Source organism: Pieris brassicae, chromosome 9 (assembly GCF_905147105.1).
Source record: "Pieris brassicae chromosome 9, ilPieBrab1.1, whole genome shotgun sequence".
Taxonomy (NCBI): Eukaryota; Metazoa; Arthropoda; class Insecta; order Lepidoptera; family Pieridae; genus Pieris; species Pieris brassicae.
This window is the reverse complement of record NC_059673.1, coordinates 12,436,434-12,456,802: the sequence shown is the minus strand read 5'-3', so window position 1 is coordinate 12,456,802 and position 20,369 is coordinate 12,436,434. Positions and strand designations below refer to the sequence as shown.

General features: G+C 32.2%; 1 protein-coding gene across 5 annotated transcripts in view; it reads right to left on the bottom strand.

The window, feature by feature from the left end:
* The window catches only part of LOC123714285 (amyloid-beta-like protein), a 110,204-nt gene extending 90,582 nt beyond the window's left edge, over positions 1–19,622 (bottom strand). For all 5 annotated transcript variants that reach the window (XM_045668495.1, XM_045668498.1, XM_045668496.1 and 2 more), the window contains exon 1: positions 19,494–19,622. In XM_045668495.1, coding sequence (XP_045524451.1) covers positions 19,494–19,562 — 69 coding nt within the window. In that variant the 5' untranslated portion in view covers positions 19,563–19,622. The remainder of the gene's footprint in view (positions 1–19,493) is intronic.
* Positions 19,623–20,369: the final 747 nt, after the last annotated feature.

Sequence of the window (20,369 nt, the reverse complement as noted above, 5' to 3'; positions counted from 1 at the left end):
ATGAGATTATAACTTATTTTCTACTCGGGATCAACACAAAATTATAAATGGATATTGAAAATATATAGTGATAAAGAAATGGATGCAGAATTCGTTCGATCAAATAGTATATTAATTTAGAAGTTTTATAATCTCTTTAAATGTCCTTAGACTTGGGGTCTGAAACCAAATCACTACGCAACACACACAATGACAATACAAATCCGTTATCGGGTCAAAGTCTTTTTCTAAGGTCCCTATGCTAAATACGCGTTTTTTTTATCGAAAATAATTGTTATTTAATGCGTGAAATTTCAATCATTTCCACTTATTTAGTCTATACATAAATATGCAGAAATTATTATCCGAGAATTTCAATTAAGCATGATATTAATACCTCTTCGGTACGTGAAAGGCTACTCAGGGCAGTTCCTAGAATTGAGTTTTTCTTACTTTAATTAAAATGCATTGATATTCCTTTGAGAACTTAATCAACCTTTTTATGAAAGTAATATTTTCTATTAAGTACTTTTCCAATATAAGTAATGAGGAAATGTTTTTAAGTCACTAAAATAGAAACAGTATATTTGTAATAAAATTTATTTTCAAATATTAATGCCTTTGTTTAAATTGGGTAAATAAGTCACACGGTACGGTCATTGTAAGAAATTTTTTTTTATTCTTTCCCTTGTTACAAAACTAACATTTTCGTACAAAATATTTATGTACGTTACATCCATCAAACTTGGTATTAAGGCTGATATTTCCTCATCTTCATTTATTTACAGTAAAATTTATAATAATTAACATTTATATTCATCAGACGTAAAGTCGCAAATGAAATTATTAATTAGGATAATGACATATTCCCACAAGATAGCGGTACAAGATGAAAGTCAAATATTCCTCTGCAACCTCATACCTACAAAAAGCAATCAAAGCGAATCTAACAAAGAGACAGTCATATAATTTGCGTGGAACCTATGTAAACAACCTCAACTAACACACGTGGAAATACTAATATTAAACAGTATTTGGCTTATTAACTACAAACTGTTTCTTTCTGTCAAATTGTGTTTTCGCTGTGAAGGAAGGAGATAGAACAATACCTGTAATGAGACTGGGCTTATGATTCTAGTCGAACCAAATAATATATGTTAATATTTTATAGAACAGCGGGCATACGGGCAGATATCATCTGATGTTAAGTGATACTGCCACTCATGGTCACACTTAATGTCAAAGGGCTCGCAAGTGATGGCAACTCACTTTTTAAGAATAGGTACTTCGTTTATGGACCCTTTAAATATTGATCATGATAATTCAAGGTATGACTTCCTTAACGTACTGTACGCTAGGCATGCTTTAAGTTTAGACTAAATCTCTAGAATATTTCATTAAGAGTTAGATTTCCAAAATAGAATCCTGGACCTTCTATGTAAAATCGGAGCCACGGAGACGGATCCACAAATGCCTTTTCCAAATATCTTTCATTTCTAATCCCGAGCAATTTCCCTGGTGTAAAGCTTAGTTCAATACTGTTAATCTAGATTGCGCTCTCCCGACCGGAAGACTGGGATTTCTATTAACTGGACTCAGATATGGCTCTCAGGGTTGCCAAACGAATCTTGATTTCAAAAAAACAAAACACCACAATAGGATCAAAACAAAGACGGAAATAAAACAAATGTAACAACGAAACGTTGTTAGTACGTTCGTTTTGTAGATATTTAAAGTTTAAAAGAAATTCTAAAACTGATATATCATCCTTCACATTTGAACGCATTTTCGAACGAATTTAACTAATAGATTTTACTAATAGCTGATAGTGGAAATCTTGAGTTTTATCTAAATATACTAAAATATAACATGGACTGGTCTTAATCTAGCCAAATTGCATGAAATCCACGACGAAGCTACGAAAGCTAACTCAATATTGAAGTGGAATTATGACTTGGAGCGTGTCAATGAATGTGTATTTAATAATGAATCTTTATACATAATTCCTTTTTTTATAAATATGTTAAGTTCCCAGTGTACCGTATAATACAATAAAAGTCATCAAATATCAAATATTCTTATACAAAGGATTTTGCCGCAACGTGTGAGCATTGTCAAAGTGGGACACAGTCATTATGTTAAAACTTGGTGTCCTACATATGGCGAGCTGGAGGATTGCCAGGATAACCGACAAACATTAGCTGAGCCAGCCTTCTCGATTTCTACTTCTAACCGCCAATATCTTTATTGCCAAAAAGTCAAATTTATCTCGAAATGTTATGCTAATTCATTGCAGTTTTATTCGTAAACAATCAAGAAATCTATTACTTAAGCAAAACATTTCTATTATTCACATGTCCTTTATCTAATACATCTTAAATGTATAAAACTCGTAATTTATTACAATTAGTACGAAATTAAAAGAATAGAACCATTATTTGTTGTTGTATTTGTCAAACCTTTCAAAGAACTCGATTAATGTCTCCATTCAACCACAGCCTATTCAAATCAAACCAAAGTTAACACTAAAACATAAAAGTCATAAATCCTGAAAAAGAAATAAAAATTACATTGAAAGCGGCGAGACGTTTCTGAATACCATTTTTCTGTACTTATTGACTACGTTTCCGACTAGCGGAAATGAGTTTCGTCCCCTCCAGGGAAGGGGAGACTGCAGGACAGCAAACCAACCTTGTTATTAACTGACGGAAAATACATTTAACCTTTTCTACCACAAAATTACATTTAATGTAATTTTACTTTCATAAAAAGGGTTAGAAATTATTTTAAAATATGCTTATTTCATTAGGTTGTACGAAGCCTCTTTCCCTTGACATAGAAAGCTATTTAAAACCGTGTTTGACGTCATACCCTTATTTGTGCATGTACAGCGCATTTGGACTCAGGAAAATTAAAAGTGTACCTTGGATATCTGCCAGTCGCATTCTATCGGGAGCCAAATCTAGACAGAATTGCCTTTTGGGACTTATTGGAGAGGGCGAACAAATAGCCTTTATAAGCGATATCTGAGGCCAAACCGATTATTCACAGCCAAGACTAAGCCAATGATAGATTAGGCCATTTCACGGGAGAAAACACTTTTACAGCTGCCAAGGTAATTTAGTCAGTACTTGAATGGGTAATCAAAGTGGCAGGTACCAGGCGCTCAGAGCTTAGAAGATATGGCGATGAGGAGACACAAAACGCTAGTGCGCCAGGAGCCCTTGAGTCGCGTGCCGTTGAGGGCCGACAGTGATTAGAGCACGCTAACAAAGCGCAAAGGGCTCTTAACCTACATGCTCCGTTCCACAGGAGCGCATGCGACACTCCTACGAATTTGTTACCTGGGTTGAATAACGTTCGAAAGAGGATCCAATAAAATGACGTTAATAAAAACAGAAACTTATAATAACTTAAAATAAAGGGGATGCTAAAACGGTTGTGTCTAGACAATCCAGGCATTCCGGCATATGACTTGAGAGCCTGACAATAAACGACGCGCATAAAATTGTAGATGTGATAAATAAAACAGGGGACAATGTAGCAAAATAGCAGCTATGGACTTTCCAGATAAAGTGAAGCTGGCGCGACAAAATTCAGTTTTATTTCACAAAACTGTAGTAGTGCTTTGAGTGCTTTTATGGCATCTGGAAACGACAATAAAATGGCCTTTAATAAAACGGGAGTTTCAAATGTACTGAGAGTATTTGCTCATATTGATCAACTTATCTTGTACGAGAATCAATATTCTCGGAACTGAAGTCGGGGTCGACAAGCAATAAGGAGGTTATCTTCGCTCGTTTACGCGAAAACGGAAGTGCGATATGTGTTCGGCAGTAAGAGCGAGTCTAAGAGGACATTACGTCAAATGCCTCGGTAATTACACGAGGAATTTGAAGGTGCGAGCGACTTTGTGCTGGTAATTTGGTCCCTAATATTCCCTTGACGAGATAAATTTGTTAAAGGTGTTGAGAAACTTTCACTTGTCTAATTATGTGAACGGAAAGGCTTTTAGAACAGCATAGATAGAATATAAGGTACGTCTAAACTGAAGTAATGTATGACTGTTTTATTTACTCTAATCTACATGTGGTTATGGAACTCACATATTGTCATTTACTCTTTAAGTAAAATTAAAAGTGTAAAATATGTGTTGGTAGAAGGAAAAATTGCGAGTGACTCCAGTTATGGAGAACCACCAAAATAAGATGTGAATTAAAATCATCTTTCCGTTTCTTCCTAATCTACATGCGTTTTATGTCTCGCGTGGTTTTTGTCTTTGTTAACAATGAAAACACACACATATAACACATTTTTAGAAAATAAACATTCTTGTAAATACTAAACGCAGTCGCATACCAGCTGGTAAATAATCAAAGCCGCTGATCGCAATTTATTTATTCTAGTCTATAGCGAATTTCAAAGAGATATTGAGAGCCTTTATCTAGGAAGTTTCCCGGTCCATTAGACGTTCGAATCAGTGCACAGATTTGCATCTATCAATGCGAAATGGCGTGGTTCTGTGCATTAAAGATTAATAGCACTAGACTAAGATGAAAAGGACTCTTTCGTCTATTACTTATTACTTATATAGCGTGTATACTATGCATTTACTGCACCCTCGCGTTTCCAATAGCGTATTTATTGATTACGCCATAAAATAAATGAAACTTTTGTTTTTTGATATTTCCACTTTTTTTTATCACATTTTGCTCACTCAGGCTTTCTTAGTTTTATAAGCGTGGCGATTTCCTAAATCGACTCTTTCAACTGTTACATTGCATTCATTCGTTACTAACAATTAACATTTAATTATTTCACATACATTCTATTGTTGTACGTTTAATGTAGACTAAAAAAAAACTCTATTATTTAAAGTATTTCGATAACCCTTCCTGGGTTATCGAAAGTCCTGTGCACTAATTATAAATCTTACTTTGTCCTCAGCTCATGCTATACATTCGTACTAGACAAACAATAAATACAAAATAATCAAAATCGCTTGGTGCTTCAATCGTGAATACTTAATAAAATATTGTACAGACTTACAGAACGACTTATTACTAAAGTTTAGACTCTGAGTCGTTCCGTAAGTCGATAGACATAACTCTCGTTTATCAAAAACGTTTTAAACTTGAGTTACAGTAATAAGCTGAAAATCTCGAAGTTTATTAAAATTAAACTGAGTACAACGTGATAATTTTTACTGGCCCCATCAAATGAAATTTCCACGGGCACCGATGATATGGTTACGCCACTGATTGAGAGTACATATTTGAACAAAGAACTAAAGGAAATATCCTTGGCTTATAATAACAAAATCTTGAAACCTTGATTATAACCAAATAGGTATTGAATATTTCTCGTGTTTAATAACGGCGAAAAACATTCTTTAAGCAATTTAGGCTTTTATATCCCTTCCTTGAGAGTATAAGGAACTTTAAAATATCCAAGATTTTAACAAAAATGTGATTTAGGTATGGTGAATGTATTTCAGTAGAAAATTTCTAGGGCGTAAAATTAATGGTACTGGTTAATAAGCTGCAATGGTGCTTCACTATTGAATGAGAGAAACGTTCATGAAACATCGTTACTGGAACGCGAAATTGAAATCTGTAAAAACGGTAAAAAATTTACATTGAATCCTATAAGTTCCCGTCACGTTCGTGTTTTTTCATGTCGTTTTCTAGCCGAGAAAGTTCTAGCATATTTTGTGAATCATCTCGCTGTTATATTATTTTAAGCCAGAATCGTGACGGAATATAACTTAGAATGTTCATTTATTACGGAATATAGCTTTGTTTGTAAAGTTACTACAAACTCTCATGTATTTTATATACATATTCAAATATATTAAATGCAAATATGGTCTTACTTAATAGAGACTGCAAGTAGTGTCATTAGTCACTATCTTTTGTTAAATATTCTTTTTAGTCAATTACTAGACAATTATACAATTATTAGACTTAAATTACTTATTCGTCTTAAGTTAGGCTAGCTGCCCACTAAAGTATTTCCGAACCAATTCGACTTAGGGTCCTTCAAGAAAAGAGCGTACCAATTCTTAAAGGCCGGCAATGCACTCGCGAGCCCTCTGGCATTGAGAGTGTCCATGAGCGGTATCACTTAACATCAGGTGAGCCTCCTGCCCGTTTGCTCCCTGTTCTATGATCCAATTATAAACATCTTACCGTAATTATAACATCTAATTATGTAAATATATATAAGTCCGTGAATTGAGGTACGAAATCTCCAGGGTAAATGTTCCCAGTAACTCTAAAGGAGTGTTTAAAATGACTCTATTAGAAACTCAATTTTCTGCTCCGTTGTTTTAAAATATGTGCTTTTCTGTGTAGAAATAGCGCATTCTGTCTTGAAAACAATAGCGTCACTAAGTTTTGATTTCACTTATGTTTTCACGTATGTTAGAGGATCATTAAAGCTACTCTCAAATCAAAATTGGCAGAGATTTGATTTGAGATATAGGAAAAAGGTTTTATCCAAATTAATCAATCGTTACAAATGTATTTAAATAAATGATTCTAGTTATTAAACAAAGCTCAATTTGCCTAAATGTCATAAATGGATGAGCTTCTAGGACTATTTTAGCATGCTAGTATGCAAATCAGTTGACTGTGATGTGTGCTTCAGTGATCAAACATGATAATGAGGGTCATTCAAAGAGGATCATTTGTGTCACTAACTAGTATTTACGGTTTGTATACAATGCAAGTCCTAATATAATATACAATCTGTGGTGGTCTTTCGTTTTCTTGATATATTAGAAGGGTTCAACGATCTTATTTTATCAACAAGCCATTAGCAATATTTGAATTACATTTAAGACAGCCGACAGACAAGCCGTTTGGATAAAATAATATTTATTGGATATCACTACAAAAATGTATGTAGTAAAAATACAATTGACATTGACATTTTTTAGACAAGATACGTTGCCGATTTACGCTTTTGTGTAAAAAGTTATCTATTAAATATTATAGTAGACAAGACGCCACGCAGGCCATCCCCTACGGATTTGAAAAAAAGGACATAGAAACAAGACACGATAACTTTTTAAACGAATTAAAATGTTCATAATTAAGTGACTGTGTTTTACATGAATTAGGCTCCGACAATAAATTAGGCGTACATATATTTAACGTTTGACAAAAAAAGTGTAATTTGTCGGTTTTATTTACCGCAATTTTAAGTTGGGGAGTGAAATAAACAAGTAATAGAACGTAAAAAGTAAATTATTCAACATCAATTTACCCTTGAAGACAGGCCTGAAATTTATTTTTATCCAGAAAATATCCCCGAGATTAATTTCGCCTGAGCTTATCCTTGTTTAGATGTTGCCTTAGTACAGAAATTCGGACGACAATTTCTTTTTAAAATACGCTAGTATTACAATGTTTTATTTTTTTGTATTTCCTGGTAAACATTTTTAAATTAGTACACGGCAATTAGTAGTTTTAAAAAAAGATACAATTCTTTAATTAAAAAATTCACTACGTTTTTTTAGGATACTTCTATTTCAGCAGATAGTAATAATTTGTGAGAGCGATAACCGGTTGTCTTGCTTAAAAATTTACAAGCCAGAAACAAGCGAGCCACGTTTTAAAATGTCACGTCAGCGACAGTCGACAGCTTGTCAATTGAATTGTCAGTTGTCACAAAAATAACAAAACCATAGAATAAACACCGGATTATATACACAGAACAGATAAATTAAAAATAATTTAATTTAAATAAAAGATTACAGTAAAATGCTGGTTTGTTTTGCACTTTTTATAACGGCTTTAGTGCCGTGAGAACATACTTGAAATACTATAGTACTACTGACTAAGAGAACTTTTATTTTTTGCTATGTAGCCATGTAGTCCTTATAACCATAAGAAGAAAAATATTTCTATTGCTATAAAAAGACCTTTACCGCTCAACCAGTTTGAAATCAATCACGTGCCAAGCCAAGTAGCTTTTATCTAGGTATCGTGATTTTAGATTTGTTCAATAACGTGTACTTATTTCTGTGACCTCTTTACGCTTTATTAAAGCACTAAATACATGTTCAATTTTGTTACTCGATGGTCAAGTTGATAATCTAATTCAGACATTAAAAAACGTACAGCGAAGATCAGATATATAAATACCTTTATTGAAGTCCGTGGCTATTATATTTCTTATACTATATATATTTCCTATTACTAATGATAAGGTTACGTAGGGCATAGTTATCATATACCTATTTTCTGATATTGCATATGTTAAAAAATATCGCTTTTATACGCCTAGATAGAAAGACATCTCTTTATTGAATAGTGGTGAAAGCAGGGTCGGATCTACTTCAAAGCCATTTGCAGCCCAGGGCCCCTATTCCCACTGAAAATATTGGTGATATTTTTATTTAAAAATATTTCTACAATTTAAAAAATCTAAGCATAAGATCAATCAACTCAAGGACGATGCGCGTCTATCGAACGGAACGGGGAATTCCCCGTCACTTGTTTTCGGTCGGTGTATTTTTTCGCGTGTGCCTTTATTACGAGGGATTTCTCCGTCATAACCCACAAATTCACGATCCGGCCATGGGTGAAAGCAAGGCTTATGAAGGTCATAAATACTATTTCATATCAGCACAACAATCACTTAGATAATTCTATTCTATTATTAGATAATCCTTACGAGGGGACTAGAAAAAAAAATTTGTGGCAGGTTTTTTAAGAAGACAAAACGTATAGTTTTTAAGTAGACAATTTTTTTCATCTTCTTTCATTTAAAATATACAAAGTCCTTTTAAAATTGTTTTGTGATGCAAGGTAAACTATTTAAATACTATCTTTTTGTATTAACCCAAGACAAGTTTAGCAAAAACAAAACGCAACCGTGGGATACTAATCGATAGATCTCCGCAGGGATAGGTGCATAAAAACCTTCACCGTTTTACTTGAAGAACTTGTTCTAGTAGTGCAATCCTTACTTCTTGTAATTCTTTAACCCCTATTTGAGGTAAAGTCTGTTAACTATCAATAAAAGTTTATAAAGTTCAGAAACATTCAAGCCAAGACATACAAAATAAAATGGCTGCCTGTCGTCGTACATTTGTTTTTGTAAATTTAAACAAAATTATAGAAGGCGACAATGCCGTTTGACTTTAATTAAAACAAAATCCGAAATAAAAATTTCCTGAGATTTCTAAATATATATTTTAATAACTCCCAAACTATTACGGCATTTATCAATGTTCGTCCGAAATACCCGTTAAGACGAATTCATAAGGACTTTAAAAGTCCGTCTAGTGCGTCTAAGCAGGCTGCGGGAAGCATTACTAAGTATTATTTTAAGAGACAGACGTAGTCTTGTGCTAGTCAATATACTCCTGTTTTAAAAGCTAAAAATAAATTCCTTACAATTTATTCGCATATGCGAATAAAGTAACATAAATGATCATATGCTATAGCGCTATAAATCGATCAAATGGGATATACAGTCGGAGGTAATCCTCTTAGAAACCCTCTGACGCGTAGTAGTCTTATATATGAGATGTACATAAAGAACCAAGGACAATGGCTAAGCTGAGCGGTGGAATAGTGTTTAATATATATTCTATATACAACAGCAACAATAATAAATCAATAAACTTATATGAATACCTCCTTTTTAACTATAATATGATAACTACATTTAGAATTTTGATGCATATACATTATTATGTACGAGGAACAACTTAGCATAATAGTATAAATATATACAGAATTTCATTAATTTTAATAGAATGATTACTATCATTGTTATCGTTATTATATATTTTTGTTATTAATGGCTTCGAATCTCTTCGATTCAACCGTGACAACACTAAACGATTCTCCCACTTACAATATAATATATATATATACAATTAATGAAGTTCTGTAAAATGAAATAATTGTATTATTTGTATTCATGTCTATGATAATAAAAGCCTTTATACTTTATCTAATTGAACTTTATTTAACCAATTTTTTTCTATTTTTTAAATTAAAATATACATATATTATTTCAGTCCCATAGAAACTATAAATTTGATAATCAATCTACAGAAATCGGTAGTTCAACGTTAATTCTTTGAGGTTTATTTATATAAAAGTTGCTAGAAATAGGCTTTAAAATAGAATTAATTATTATGAAAGAAAATTATTTAGTTTTGATAGCTTCATTGTAAGCGTGCTTGTTGACTGAAGTTCTTTTAATTTTGCGCTTGCTTTGGCAATCTTCCAACTTATGCAGATAAGCTTATGCAGAGCTCCTGAATATTTTGTCTGAAGTTTTCAGAGTTAAGTAGTTTTAGATCCAATTAATACTTTACCTACAGCACTTACTAACTTTAAATCTCAAAAATATATTAGGCATAAATTCATAATGTTTTGGATGTGTATTCAGGGAGTTAATTTTTTTTTATTTCTATCTCCCTTTTTTATCCTGTTTGTTTAGTTTTAGGTTTTTTAATCTCGTTTCTACATCGTACGAGCCGTAATGCAAAAGTTCATCAACATCACTTTGATGGCTGGAGGTCTTTCAAAATCCGTTTCACAAGGAACTTTCTTTTGCGAAACTGTGGAACCGAATCCTACTGGAGGTCTTCTGAGAGATACGACCTCCAACTATTCAACGTTAAAGTGTACTCCTTCCTCAAAGGCCGGCAACGTAACCACCTATTATATAAAAAAAAACTTAACATTAATTTAAGCTGGACTAATTACTATTTGTAAATGCTAAACCCGTACTTGGCGGTACATTAGCTTATTTTTTTGTAAATAAGTTTTAGAGCATTCCAGCTTCTGAGGACTTTATTGAAATAAATAAATATTATCTGTACTTGTTAAATTTGTTCTAGAATCATCAATTACAAAAATAAATAACAGTTTTACACAAATATAGATTATTTATTTGATTTGTCCTCATTCCTACTAATGCTGTGGTGGATACACTAGCTGTTGTGCGGATCGTTGAGCACCATGCGGCCTACGAGATAGTGATGTAGTCCCGGGATTAGGGGCCATATAACCTATGAAGGAATACGGTCACTTTAGGGAAAATCAAGGAAGATCATTTTTATTATTGACTTGTGAATTAGTAGGATGCATTCAACTACTTAGTCAAACGCCTTCCGCACTTAGTGTATCGTATGGCGAGTTCCTAAAATAGTATAGGAATATCTAAAACTTTTATCCATGTATCATATCGAAATTATTATAAAGTCAAGAATTGAGAAATTAGTTTTGTAAAATATTTTTTTGCTATAATAATTCATAATAAGCCAACATTTTTATACAAAGGCCCATATTAATTAGTCTACATTCTTCAGACTTGAACAGTTTTAATATTCTCAGCAGACAAAACAATAGCGTTCTAGAAGCCATTGTAAAAGAGCTATTGTCAAGAAAACTACATCAGCGAAACGTACGAAGACTTAAAATAGTATTCTCGCATCTCAACTTCTTATTCTATGTATCTTATGTACAAGGTACATGTGTATGTATCCCGTATCTTGAAGCGTACTTTTCGAACAAAAGACTACATCCAACTACCCCGAGGCTTTAAGAATACTTGAAGTTGCGAAACTAGCGCTTCAATATTCAATTTTTTATCATCACTATTGTGATACATATAAAAATTGAAAGACAGTTTTTTGCGAATTTTCTATCGGTATTCGCTATAATTATGAGATATTTAAGAAATATACGGTAAAGATAGACAAACATAAATGATATGATAAGCAATAGCGTTTATGCTTATAACCACCTAAATACAATCATTTACGAACAGCTGATAGGTCAAGATGAGTTCACGAACTTATAGGGGTGAATGACCCCCTATTTACGACCGCGAATGTTGCATCGTATATTTCTATATTTTTGTAATGTCCCACAATTCATATAATACATATATACGTAACTATTATCACAGCTTTTTTTATAATAGTCAGTATTTAAACTAAACAAAATCAATGGCGCTACAAGCTTTTTAGGTCTGGGCTCAGATTTATGTGTCATGATCATTTGTTAATCTAATAGGCAAGTTGGTGATCAGCCTTCTGTGGCTGACGCACGCCGTCGACATTTTGGGTCTAAGGCAAGCCAGTTTCTTCACGATGTTTTTCTTCACCGTTCAAGCGAATGTTAAATGCGGGCGTAGAAAGAAAGTTCACAGGTGCACGAGGAATCGAACCTACGACTTCAGGGATGAGAGTCGCACGCTGAAGCCACTTGGCCAACACCGCAATGTATCAGTATTTAAACTAGATTGTTTTTTTTTTGTTGCTGCTAAAAACATTTTAAAAATTAAAATTGCCAATATGATCCAATAACTTTATTTTTATTTTATTGATAAAACAGGTTTCATAAACAAACTATAATCAGTCATAAAACGGAATTGTTATTTAAAATATGTATAATTGCAGACGAAAGCTCCCTATCATCATATTTATCCCAAGAGTATCCTTAACTAAATTGAGGGTTGCGATGCATCAAGCCGCAGTAACACACGAAATTGAGGAAAGCACGTTTTATATCTTCATTATGATTTTATGTCGCGGTCAGGCAATTCGTCATATAATTTATCTCAATAGGGTTGTGATTACAGGAATTTTAGGGGATTTTGATTTCTTCTCTTTTAATTACATCTACAAATCAAAATAGAATTAACCTGCAAGGATCTGTTCATGTTTCTTTCAAAATTAAGATTTTTTTATATGGACAGACGGCAAACGGTAATTAGGCTCAACTAAATAAGCGAAACCGCCTATGGACAGGACACTCTCAATGTCAGAGACTCGCGATTGGGTCGCCGGCTTTTTAAGAATTAGTAAGCATTTTTCAAGTCATGTCACAGCTGCATATTCTTTAAGTAATTACTACAAACGAACGCGTCGTTTCGTCGTCGGATTTTAAATTGCGTAAAAAATGTATGTATATAGCTTATCATAACAATTTCACAAACATGATGATAAATAACACGCCATTTTCTCTCGTCGAGTGCAGAAAAGCGTTTTCTTTTTCTTTATAAGTCACATAAATCTTGAGCATTTCTTCTTACAATTTCATTGCGCCTCGCGAAAGTTTTTGCGAAAATTGAAAATATTCTTATAAATACAGGCTCTTTGTCTACCGTCTGAAACTCTTTAGTGGAACAGGTATTCCCAATAACTTCTTACTTATTTGTTTAACTCTTGCTATTTCAGTTTAAGCTTTTCCGGGTGAAGTGTTATGACATATTGTAACACCGAAACTAAATGCAGCACAGAAGAGAAGAGAACAAAATGTCCTTCTATGTTCCAGTCTACAAGATTCGTAATGGTGCTATGTTTAACGTCTTCGCATCAACACCAACTGCAACAAAATCTCAGTTTTGTATCTCACATCCCGGTTATACAACGACCAACATTTAAGCCTTAACTTGTTAACCTGGAACATTAAGAATAGCGCAAAATCACCTACATAAGCATATCCCCCGATACAAACCTTCACGTACATAAAATTTTACACGAAGCGTCATGTATCATTTTTATTCTCTTTTGTAAATGATTGAACCTTTTTATAAATGTTATGTATTCCGTCTAGCATAATTGTTTTTGTTTGCTGTAGGATAACGAAATAAATAAATAAATATAATTTTAAAGATTTTTTTGTTAGAAAAATAATTCAATTCTAGATTATATTTAATATTCTAAGATAATCCTTATAAATCTCTGAACACGGTTATATTTGAATGGTAAATACGAACAGTGCATTTCAATATGAAATTATCGATAATTCTGAATGCAAGCTTACACTCCAATTAACGTCGGTGTATTTGCGAACAAACAGACGATGTTCACAGCCTTCAGATAATAATCTGATGAAGTGTACATAATGGTCTTTTGTTTATTCGAGTATAATCTGTATAATATTACAAATTGTGACAATTGATAACTTAAAATCAATAAGAACACTTTGATATCGATTTTCCTTTAGTTTTTATAATTGAAGTGAAACTTCTTTGTCGGCGTTGGAAAAAATGACCGTCACCTTTTTCGGTTACGCGTCTCATAATTACGTTACGCGCCATCCTACCATGGTTGAATCGAAGAGATTCGAAGCCAATTATAATAAAAATAAATAATAACGATAACAATGATAGTAATCATTCTATTACAATTAATGAAATTCTGTAATAGTCTTAGTAGTAATAAGGTAAAATGAAATAATTGTATTATTTGTATTCATGTCTATGATAATAAAAGCCTTTTATTCAACTTTATCTAATATTACTTTATTTAACCAATTCCTGTACAGTTGCATATAGTAGATCATTTTTCGAAAAATAAAGCCTTAAAGAAGCTTCACTTCTTACGTGTGTACAGTAGTACGCACACACAATTTTTTTATCTCTTTGTGTATGTTATGATTGCCTATAAGTGCTTGTCAATTAAAAATTGTATTTTTTATTCTTATACCAATGTATCAGTGTGCCCAGCGTTGGTAAACTTATAAATAAATAAATAGGCCATTGTAGTCATTACCTTTGCGAAGAAAATTCATTAGGACATGATTTTTTCAGCACTTAAGTATATAATTGAATTACAATAGAATTCGTACAGTGGCATATTGGCTAAATATAGTTAAAATGTATTTATGTCGCCTTATTTTATATAATGATCGCAATAGATTGAGAGGACTGTATATAATAAAAATTGTTGTTTTAGGGTACCAATTCATTAATTTGTAGCGGAATTACAATTTAAAGAGTAACCGTTTTTAAAGGTATGTGTAATATAGCCTCTTCAAATTTTTTTGAAAAATATATTTGTTCTATTAGTTTTGAATGAACTAAAATCTGTTTTTTCATTTGCAAAATTACGTAATAAATTTCTGTACTAAAGTTACTCTAACTTGTTTTATTAATTGCATGCAGTCTGTCTAGTGTCTAGACGTAACTTAGCAGACAGTGCCCTTAAATTAAGTATTTTAATTAACAGGTCTACAAAAAGATGAAATTTAAAAAAAACAAATATACCCTCGACTAGGTTATATTGTACATAATACAGATTTGTTGATTTCAGTTGGATTCAGTGAGGCCCTGTGGTCGTAGGTTCGTAGAAACCTCGGCTGTGTACAGATAAACTCTGTCCATGTTCGCACTTGCTCGTATGATGAAAGAAGAACGAACGAACCGTAAGAAAAATCGACTTGTGTCAGATACAGAATGCCGATCGTCTATTATGTTCATTTATTTTTAACTAAGATATCCGATATTCTGAATGTATCTAGCGATTTATTTTCTGTGATGTGTGTACATAGTTCGTTTTAAGTAATTTCTTATATTTGTGAGAATATTAATGAAGATTAAAGAAGTTCTTTTCGTTCGTTCGCTTTTGAATGGTATTTCTATAATCTATGGGAAATTGAGAGTCAAGACAACGCTAAGTATGACTCCCATATATAAAATAATAATTATATAAACATTTCTGATAGGTATTACCTATATTAGCAATGCTTCTGTCTTCCCACATGCCAACAGATTTGTTTCTGGAAACTCTGTTTTTCTTTTTCGGAGCTTCCGTAATCACACTCTCCTTAACTTTAGGCATTTTCTGTTGTGTTATTGTTAGAGTATTATACAAAATATACAACTGTTCTAACAACATAAGTATTAAAATTACCCTGATATATTTAGACTTGCAAAAGTGTTCATACACGTGACTTTATGAGATTAAATCAAATCCTTTAATAACATTATCAACGGTTTCAACGCGTCAAATATTCAGAAACAATGCTATAAATATTTTAACATCATACATCTGAATTTGTAGATATTTTTATTAAAAAACATAGTAAAATCATTCAGTCTAGTTTAAATACGGGCAGGTGAGCACCTGATTTTAAGTTATACCGTTGCCCATGGAACCTCTTAATGCCAGAGAAATTGCGAGTGGGTTGCCGGCCTTTTACGAATTGGTATGCTCTTTTCTTAATGGGTCATTAGTCGAAATAATAATAATGTAGTATAATCCTTTGTGAGTGTATCCTCTTAAAATCGAGAGTTATTTCTAGGTGAGCATTATATTAGCAAAATATTATAACATTTTATAATTTTTGAAATAGTTTAATAATCATATTCAATTTGATTAAATTTACTTTCACGTTCAAGATAACACAGTTTTTATGTGAAAACCTAAAACCCTGTATTGATCTAAATGTGATGTAGCTTATTCTAGAAACTATGATCTTTCACAAGAAAAAAGTAGGTGAAAGTTCTTGAATAATCCTTTGCAAATATTTTCATAGTAGTCTGGACAGAACTTGCTATCACGATTCCACTCCAACGCATATCCCACTCCGTCTATTAATCTCCAGTGGGCGTCACTAGTTCAAACTATAATATTTATTTTTAAGTATAATATCTATTAAGTCTGGTATGAACAACAGTACCATACTAAAACAGTTGAATAGGATAAAGTTATTGAATTAATATAACTTATTCACTATAGCTCTGAATTTTCTTCTTAATGTGTCGTATTCCAAATTGAGTAATCTCACATTGGGGCATCTCAAATAATGTTTCGCTTTATCAATACTTTAATTAGCACAAAATCAGATAATAATAAGCCAGAAGATTTTCATCATGTAAGGCGGTCTCACTGTTAAGAGCAGTTTTTTCCACTTATTCGTTTATTTATTCATGTTCAAAAATTATACTCAATTATTTGATTTAAAATAAAATACTTATAAAATAAACGTTTGGAATATCTAAACCTGAACAGACCTGATCAATCGAAAAATTAATTTAAATTCAACGAAAAATTCTTCACGGCTCTCAATTAAGCTTTGCGCGAATTGGATTTTCTTTATTGAGAAACAGGATTATATTCTGAAAGCCTGTAATGCGATTTTCTTTCCATTTAGTTTGGATAAACGGTGAATGAGAAGCGACAATGCACTTATCTCGTAGACGCCAATACGAAAGAGTTAAAATATATGTAATTTTTGTGTTGTACAGTTTCACGGTTTTTGTTAGGTTATCCACTATTTTATCAAAATATTGAGTCTTGCTTGTTCACTTACTAACTTTTCATAAAAAAAACGATTTTTACAAAGTTCTTTCAGTTTTAACTTTGCCCTGCCAAGGCAAGAATTATCTTTCGTGCAGTCGTTCGGAAGTTATGCGCGTACATTTATACATATATTACATTATATTTTAACAGTACCCAGTTTATATATTCTTCAAAATATTCAAAGAAACTTGTCTTTATATACCAAGGGATCCAACACTGCTGTGGCTGCTCCACCACGATGTATGCAAAAAATTGTTACGCAATGGCTATAAAACTATTTAATCACCTTCCTAGAAGTTATACATCACTGCCTTGAAATTCTTTCAAGGGGAAGGTAATAACATTTTTAAAGGCAAAGGTGGCTTTATAGCGTAGGCGAGTATTTAGACCATGCATTTGACACCAATTGTAAATAACTTAACTTAACTTTGACATTATTTTATATTCTTATTATAAGGCATTGTAGAAATTGATATCACATTTGCATGCCTATTTATATATGTCTGATTGTGCGGATATTTGTAGTTGATCGATCTAGCGACTGTCTTGGCACATAAAAGATTATTATTATTATTATAACTATTCTAAATCATCCACTATATAGCTATATGAGCATTTTGAGGTCGTGCATTCAAATCCTAATGAAAACTTTCTTTAGATGCGCAATGAATCTCTTACTTAGAAAAAAATGGTATGTGCAAGCCGATGTATTAGACGTTCAACCAACGGACTTTGCAAATTTAGAAAAAATATTTTTATTGGCGTTCATAAGTATTATATTGTGTTACTTATATAAATTATAATTTGTTTGTAATAAGTACTACAAATATTGCATCGTGTACAATTCTAAGTATATCTAAGGTGCATCTGTTCTCTGAGTTTGATAGAAATGCAATCGATTGCTATTTATAAACTCAGTTCACTTACCCGTACTTGGTTTCTGCTACTTTACTGTGAGTTCTTAATTTCTCAAAAATTATTTTTTAGTTTAAATTTCAATGATATTTTCACGTCTAATTCTAATCTTTGACTGCTTTCTCTCTCCAGGATAATAGAAAAATACTTTTGATCACATTATTTAACATATCTTTCATATATATTTATGTTTATCATCGTTCCAAATCTTTCATTTAAGGAATTTTATTAATTTATTATATTACATAAGAATTATATTTATGTAATTATATATTTTTGTACAACTTACCTGAGAAATTGAAACATATTTGTTACACAAATAAATTATTTAGAAATCAGAACATCCATTTAGCTTTAGGGACTAATTGGTTCTATATTTGCTAATAGAGTCTTGAAGATACAGTAATATTCAAAATTCTTCGAGCTGCCAAAATCATTGGCATAATGGCTTCATATCTATTATTTAAAAAAAGAAGAAGAAATAGCACGTCCTGTACTGGTTTATACTGACTTGGTCCTGAACTAACATAAAAAATATTAACTAAATAAATTAAAAAAAAGATTTTTATAAAAATTAAGAATGAATTACTAAATTTTTTAATATCCCAGTTTTAATTTTCCGTACAATACTATATTTTTTAAATCTATTCGTTAACGTGACGCCGTAATAATGTATCGCATAGAACGGATTTTAAATTAATATATTAAAGCTCGGGTTCTCGAAAGCTTAATCTACATCAGGTGCGAGCACCCTGATTTGCATACCCCGGCCCACTTCAAATCTAATAACGATTGCAAAAGGAATATTGCTATTAATTCCGCTCTTAATAATCCTCTTTTGAAGTACTATTTGAATTTTGATTTTAAACCGCATTGAAAAGCTTCAAGTTGTTCAAGTATAAAGCTTGAATTAGCTTTATTCAAAAATAATAATTTCAATTATATGTGTATAGTAAACGGACCCGCCCCAACTGCGCAAGATTCATAGATATCGTTATATAGAAGATTGCTTTATATATTAGAAGAACGCTGAAATAATAAAGCTTTATATGTCAACACACAGCAATTCAGAACATACAGAATTCTAAAATATTTAAAATTAATTAGTAAATATATTCTTCATTGAAAAGGATAATACGTTACCTAAAAGTTTTCCATCTATTCCATCTATACTCTCCAGATATTTTTTAATAAGAAAAGGAGTACTTACTTGCGTCATAATGCGTATTTTCTTACGTCATACAATCGCTAATTTATTCTAACATACAAGTTATGAAGTATAAAATAACCTATTATATTAATTTCATCTACTAGGTACAATACGATTTATAAATTAAAATTCGTTGAAATTACGAAATAATAATAAAATTACGCAATCTATTTACCATTTAGCGAAACCCAGTAATCGTCACCGACTAAAAAACTTTTATGGCATCGCGTTTTCCGCCGGTCAACTTTACATATTACGTATTAATTATACGTATAAAACAGCTTTTTCTTTTTTAAATTTTATATCATCTAATCTTACCTGGCTAGCATTGAGAGCTTCCAATATTATGGTAAAAACACTAATAAATAGCACGGCACGCGACATCATTGCGGCCGCGGTGTTGCGTTCCCGGATCCGACTGCTTAGACGTATGTTCTAGTCGCTCCGAACCTGCGAACTAGTATGGCTACGGCAATGTACACGTACCTAGAAGCTAGCGTATATATCGACCCTCCCGGGAGTGAATGGGATAGATATTGAAATGTTATGCGTTAGAGGGAGACGTAGAAAGGAACAGAAGGCATGCGCAGTGCTGTTAAAGCGCAATGCATGAGGAGTGTATAACGAATGACGAAAACTGTCGCCGTCTGCCTCTGTCTGGGTTTCCCGATGATGAGCCATCATTTTCAATAAGCTGACGGGAAATTTGGATCTTACGGCATAGGAATAAGGGCGTCAGGCAATTTAAATTTTTCAAAATACGGTTTTTAATTTGAGGTAACTATATGGGACAATTTTTCTGTATGACTCACGCGTAGAAATTGCGCAGAAAAGAAAGGTGTAGAAAAATCTAGAAAGAAGCTTATTTTATACGTGAAACTACATTGATAGAGGTAATTTATGTTTTCCTTGTATTATCATTATTAACATTAAACAGAAAGAGTGGCTTAAAACCAGTAAATATTTATTTATTACATTTAACATAAATACCTTAAAATTTACATAGCTATATTGATTTATTTGATTTATTAATTTTATTTTATTACCTAAATAGGATCTGTAGTCGATAGAACTTCGGAATAAAATTACACAAAAATAATTAGACACATTCAACACAATAAAATATTATTATTTGACAAATATCCATTAACCGTAGCGATATTCAGTCAAAAGACTGTGCTCTGTGCTAATTGG